Consider the following 6,531-nt stretch of genomic DNA (forward strand, 5'->3'; position numbering starts at 1 on the left):
ACAGCGTTAAGCACGCGGTTTTTTTACATGTTGTAATGTTGATAAAGTCCTTAGTTAGACTGAGTAGTTTTGGTTATTGTAAAACGCCACTTGAAGGCATTTCCAGGAATTTTAAGAGGCATTTTATTTCAAGTGGGGCGTTACTAACAAATATGAAGGTGAATATTTTAGTTTATGCACTTGTGAGGTTAAGATTTCACTCTCTCATGCATTCGCGGGGCACATTCACAGCATATAAGCATTAATTTGCCTAACTTGCGCCATAACAATCGATAATTAAGGATTCCATATTGTGTGCAACCTTTGTTCTCAATAAATGATTGTTTTTCTAGATCGGTACCCACGATGGTGTTTTCCATTGCGACGATGTCCTCGCTTGCTACATGCTCAAGCTGCTTCCCGAATACAAAGATGCTGAGATTGTTCGCACCAGGAGTCCGGAAAAACTGGGCGAATGTGACATAGTTGTAGACGTTGGAGCTGTATTCGACCACACAAAGAAGCGTTATGACCACCATCAACGCGAATTCAACGAAAGCCTGAGCTCCTTGCGCCCTGAATTTGGAGAAAAGTACAAAATCAAGTAAGTTGTTGCACAGATTAACTTATTTGACCAGTTCTTATGTTATTTTTTTGGTAAACTTCAGTTATTCTGGTTCTTATACATTTTTGTTATTATTCAATAATTTACCTAACTGCACAAGTAAAGTATGATTTGTACTCAAAACTTAATGCTATTTTTAGGCTAAGTTCAGCTGGTTTAATCTACACATATTATGGGGAGCAGTTAATACAGCAATTGGCTCCTCAAGAAGCTCTTCTTAACAAAGACGATTTGAAACTCGTCTACAAGAAGGTCTATGAGAATTTCATCGAAGAAATCGATGCTATTGATAATGGTGTTCCTATGACTGCTGAAGAGCCAAAATACAAAATACGTACTCATCTGAGTTCGAGAGTAGCCCGACTTAACCCAGAATGGAATTCCAAACAGGAAGTTAACTTAGATGACATATTCTCCAAAGCCATGGCCCTAGTCGGTGAAGAGTTTCTGTATTCGGTCAATTATCTTGTTAATGTTTGGCTTCCGGCACGTGACTTCGTCAAGAGTGCCATCGACAAGCGCTTTCAAATTCACAAGTCGGGAGAAATCATGGAGTTTGAGGAGCGATTTCCATGGAAGGAACACTTTTTTGATTTGGAAAATGAGTTAGCAGTAGAACCGAAAATAAAGTATGTCATTTTTTGTGATAAACCTAACTCCTGGAGAGTACAAGCGATTCCTGAGTATGCCAGTAGTTTTATAACAAGGTGAGTTACATCAATAGTCAATTTTAATACATATTTATTATTGGTTTACATTAAAATTTCTCTTTTTTTATCTTTTTATTAGGAAACAGTAAGAGAAACAAAGTAATTTTCCCATATTTCCTGAAATGTAACTATCAATGTCTGCTAGCATTGTATATTATTACATCAAATACATGTCTGTTGTTTTTTAACTGAAGTGACCCTGTTGCTCTATGTAACTACTATGTATACTTTCATAAGCATTCATTACAAGCCATTATTATTATGACTAATCTCAAATTTTATTAATCACTAGCTTTCCGCCCGCGGCTTCGCCCGCGTGGAATTTTGTCTGTCACAGAAAAACTTTATCGCGCGCGTCCCTGTTTCAAAAACCGGGATAAAAACTATCCTATGTTCTTTCCCGGGACTCAAACTATCTCTATGCCAAATTTCATCAAAATCGGTTGCGAGGTTTAAGCGGGAAAGCGTAACAGACAGACAGACAGACAGACAGAGTTACTTTCGCATTTATAATATTAGTTGGGATTAGTTGGGATACATCTTGCTCTTTGCCTTTGATATTAAATATAACTTACTGATTTTAGGAAGCCCCTTCACCCAAAATGGTGGGGAGTCCGGGACGAAATTCTCAGTGATGTGTCCGGTATCCCGGGCTGTGTGTTCTGCCATAGCACCGGATTCATTGGAGGCAACGTCACCAGGGAAGGTGCTTTGAAAATGGCTATTGCTAGCCTTGAAGCGTAGGATTAATACCGAAAAACTGATTCTATGAGACGAATAACTTGTCCCACTGCACTGATAAAGACGGTAAATGAAAAGCAAGTAAAGTTAGAATCTATACTTACGAGCAAAAGTATGGAATCACCCCCTTGTGTTTTGTACCGAGCGATCTTAAGAACGGTACCATTTTTATTTGTCTTCTATCTATTAGTCATTTACTTTTTGTGATCGCTCGAAACAAATAGGATGATTCCATATATTTGCTTGTGAGTGTAGATATGAGTTGAAATGTGTTTTGTTCATTTAATATAGAGTAAAATGACCACTGGTTGGTCTGCAATCAGCTATTAAAAATCTTAATCTATATGATTCTTGGTAAACAGCTTTCTGGTCGGCAGTGGGATGCATGAATCAATTAAAATAATATTCAAAGTCAATATCAGCCTGGTCGATATCATTATTGACTTTGCATACAATGACAGTTTGTAAAATTGAAATCAACTTTTGTAGAATTTATTTGTAATGTGTGTTTTAATTTAAATTAAAGGGTCTTCTTTGACTGTATTAAAATATTTAATAATCAAGCAACTACTTAATATTTAGCAATGTGACAAAATATTTTTCTTTAAAAGACATTTTTCCCTGTGACTACCTAACGATGTACTTATGATTACAAACAGTATGACATAAAATATTTATATTTAGTAGTTTTATTACTTGGTCACTATCCAAAAGTGTAATACAGGTTAAGTTACAGTAACATAATTTTTAATTGTTTACTTTAGTACGTACATTCAGCGTCATATAGTTCGTGACGGTAACTTTGGGTGTTAAGAACTAATTGACACTGACTGTACCAACTTTTCCTATGTAATAGGACAATACAAACGTGCCTTCAATTGAATTTTTGTATTTGTAGTAAAAATATACCTATTAGTAGATGTTCCTCAGATGGCATCAGACAGCGCCTATCAACCACGGTTCGGTCACGCATTTTAACCTTCTTCGGCCATGTATCTCGGCGCAGTAATGACTCCATAGAGCGTCTCGTAGTACAGGGAAAAGTTGAGGGCACCAGACCACGTGGTAGATCACCAATGAGATGGACGGACCAGATCAAGGCCGCAACTAAGTGCTCGGTTAGCGAAAGTACCCGGAAAGCTGCAGTCCGCGAGGAATGGCGCCGTATTACGAGGAACATCACTCTGAATAGTGATTCAAAATGATGACCACGACCACTCTGACAAGAGTGTACCGACTGAGAAGAAGAAGATGTTCCTACTCACATCTTATGAGATGGGTATTTTTTTAAACTTTAAAACATTCCGTTTGTAAAATATGAGAATCGTTTGAGAATTTGAACTTGGGTCGTATTGTTAAACGAATCTCAATATTCGATTCAAACTCAAACTTATATTCAAGTCTGTGATTGGTTATCAATTTTGTATAGCTTTGCCATACAAAATCTATGGCGAAATATCAATATTTTGACCAATTATAGTGTTGAATATATTTTTGAGTTTAGATTGATTCTCGTAGCTTAAAAATACAGGATATAATCCCGTGTTCTGTATCTGTTTTTTGTATGTTATCAGAAATAGGCTAGTTATTTTCAGGAATAGGCTAGTTATTTTCAGGAATAGGCTAGTTGTTGTCAGAAATAGACTAGTTTTTGTCGGAAATGAGTCTAGTTGTCAGAAATGGGCTAGTTTTTGTCAGAAACACTTGAGCTGTCAAAACGCGATTCTGTCAGGTTCATCTGATGATCTGATCAGATTGTAATTTCGTCGTCAGAACATCTTTATTACTTTTTACCGAATTCTCTTTCTGCTCTTGATGCATTTTTATTTAAATATTATGTATTTTTCCCAGAGTTTCACAGATCTCGCAAAGGTCTTTTTTCGGTCTGAACAATGATAAATTCATGTTTTGAAATAATTTAAAACGTATTTGTCCCTTAAGCTCATGCGATTTGTGAATGAGATGTGGATTTCCGCACATCGTAGTAACCTGTTAATTTAAAGGTTTTATTCTTCGTTGTTATCTTTTGTTACTAAGTCCATGGTAAAAATATTCTCCATTTATTAAATCTAAAATCTTTCTTTACTGAACAGAGTAATTGCGAATTCTATGATTTTGTTGTTTTCAATTTCAGACTAATATCACAAGGCCATAGACATACGACAAAGGGGCAAAGAATCACAGTTGTGTTTCGTTTTTGTCGTAAGTCTACTGTGCTGCTGTGATGTTATGTCTAAAACATCGTCGATCTGTTAAAAAGAACATTGTATTTTAGAAAACTTGACACAAGTATGTATGCCTTTAATTCGGATATATCCAAAATATCATCCGCTCTGCAAATCCAATGTTGGAATTTTCAGTGAATTTATCAAAAGTCTCAAATATCGTGCACGTAGAATTTTGTCCAATGACCCCAAGCTACCCATCCTTATCGCTCGCGCGTAATTATATTGCTGTCGCGCTCGCACACTCACTGCGGGCGCTCGTCGACTATAGTTCTTAAATAAATGTGTGGATTCGGAATTAGACTTAAAATCACAAGGCCATAGTCACACGACAAAAGGGCAAAGAATCACATGTCTGTGTTTCGTTTTTGTCGTGAGTCTACTGTGCTGCTGTGATGTTATGTCTAAAAGTAGTTTATTGGTTTGAAAAAGAAATAAATTGGAGAACATTAAAATAAGTTTGTTACGTCTTAACTTGTCACTGCAGCGTCATTTGCATTAAATAGGGGATTTCACAAATTTGTGGGTGTTATTACATTTTTTCAGTTGTACTTATGCCTATTTAGCCATCTTAAATGTATAGCATGCAAATCTTACATTTTTGTCCTACGTAAGTCGCAGTATTGCACAGTCTCGTTTTGTTTGGATAAAATCTTTTTTACATGGCTATATGTTTCCAATTGCTGATGCTGTTTTTAAACAGTGGCTAGTCGAAGTCGCTGGAACTAATATTGGGTCATTATTCTTGTTGTATAAACTGCAAAAATAACAGCAGAAATAGTCGTGAAAATTTTATGTTTTGCAACAATTCATGATGACTTATTTTATTGATTGTGGTTCACAACATTCAGTCTTGCTTGACTTGAGGCAAACATTCTTGAAACTACCTCCTTTTGAAATATTTACAATGAACAAATTGACGAATCCTGCCAGTTGTTGTTCTGTAATGACCACCTTTGTTGTTGCGAGAGGTCGTAAAACTATCTCAGTAAAAAAACAAATTAAGATACATAATTTGAAACATGTTATACAAATCAACAAAAAAAGAATTACTCGTCCATGTTAATGCGAAGGTTACCCTTATTTTTGAGTAACTAATTTCTCCCATCATGGAATCATTTTTACTACATATTGGAGAACAAACTGCTTCCAAATTTAAGCGATTTCTTAGCTTACTCTTTATTTGGGCCATTGATGAAAATGTCAACTTGCACAAGTACGAAGTGCCAAATGGAATCAAACACTTCAAAACCTCTGTTGTTAATTCTGGGTAGGTAATCGGATTTCCTTTTTAACCAAGGTGTTCAAATTGACATTAATTCCAAGTGCAAATTTCCATCGGTAAAAATAATCGTTTCCAGCAGATCATTATAAAATGCATTAAAAGCAAACGGTGGGGGTTCGCAAAATATTTTTTCATACTAGGGGGGTCATGTTATGAAAAATGGGTACCCAGTTCCATCTCCCCCAAAAAAATTTGGAATTGACGCGTTTCAGACTTCAAATACTTGTGGGTGCCGATCTTTTACATTCTGATACCGTCTCTCTTGTGGCGATGACAGCAGCTGTTGCTGACTTGCTGTATGGCAGATAAAGTTTGGTGGCGACTAGGTTCTGTTTTATCACATCCCATCACGGTTCAGCCCAGAAGTCTGGTATCCACGACGATACGCTTATACTCGCCAAAGTCTCCGCCGACGCCTGCTGGTGCTTGGCGGATGGTGCCTCAGAAGAAGGCGCCGGTGTATAAGGAGCCACAAAAAAATAATTTGAATGGGTAATTTGGTCTCTTAATTCCCGCGCGTGCAAATCAACTATTGTTTGTTACGTATCCTCGTCAAGTACCGTTCGCAAATTACTCGTATGCTTGGGTGTATCAACACCTATGACACAATTGTCGTCACAGAATACCACAGCCAGGCACACCACGCAGTGTATCCTCCATAAGTTTTTGAAAATTTTGAGTTGTGACGTTGTAAGCGCTGTATAGAGTTGTCTGATTCTGTACATTTCACATTTTGACAATCCTTTTCAGTATGTTGAGGCTTTGTGGTTGTATCACAAGATGCCGATGTGTTCTCGTTGTTGTTAGAATAGATGTGGTGTGAAGTTGAGTTTTCACACCTGTGATCATAGAGAAAGACCTTCATCATTATATTCCTTGGCCTTTGTCGTGGCCTTGCTATATTGCCCGATGACTTTGTCTTAGCTTTCGATAGCTCTTCCTTCAATGCGCTCATTGCAGCCTGCA

At 37.0% G+C, this 6,531-nt stretch overlaps 1 protein-coding gene across 1 annotated transcript; it reads left to right on the top strand.

The window, feature by feature from the left end:
- Nucleotides 1–2,738, top strand: LOC135081782 (MYG1 exonuclease). Its single transcript, XM_063976571.1, has 4 exons — nt 1–158; nt 333–583; nt 745–1,311; nt 1,899–2,738. Exons 1-4 carry the CDS (start codon nt 36–38, stop codon nt 2,056–2,058), a joined length of 1,101 nt encoding a protein of 366 aa, XP_063832641.1. The 5' UTR covers nt 1–35; the 3' UTR covers nt 2,059–2,738.
- The last annotated feature ends 3,793 nt before the right edge of the window (nt 2,739–6,531 follow it).

The sequence above is a fragment of the Ostrinia nubilalis genome, chromosome 20 (assembly GCF_963855985.1).
Source record: "Ostrinia nubilalis chromosome 20, ilOstNubi1.1, whole genome shotgun sequence".
Taxonomy (NCBI): domain Eukaryota; kingdom Metazoa; phylum Arthropoda; class Insecta; order Lepidoptera; family Crambidae; genus Ostrinia; species Ostrinia nubilalis.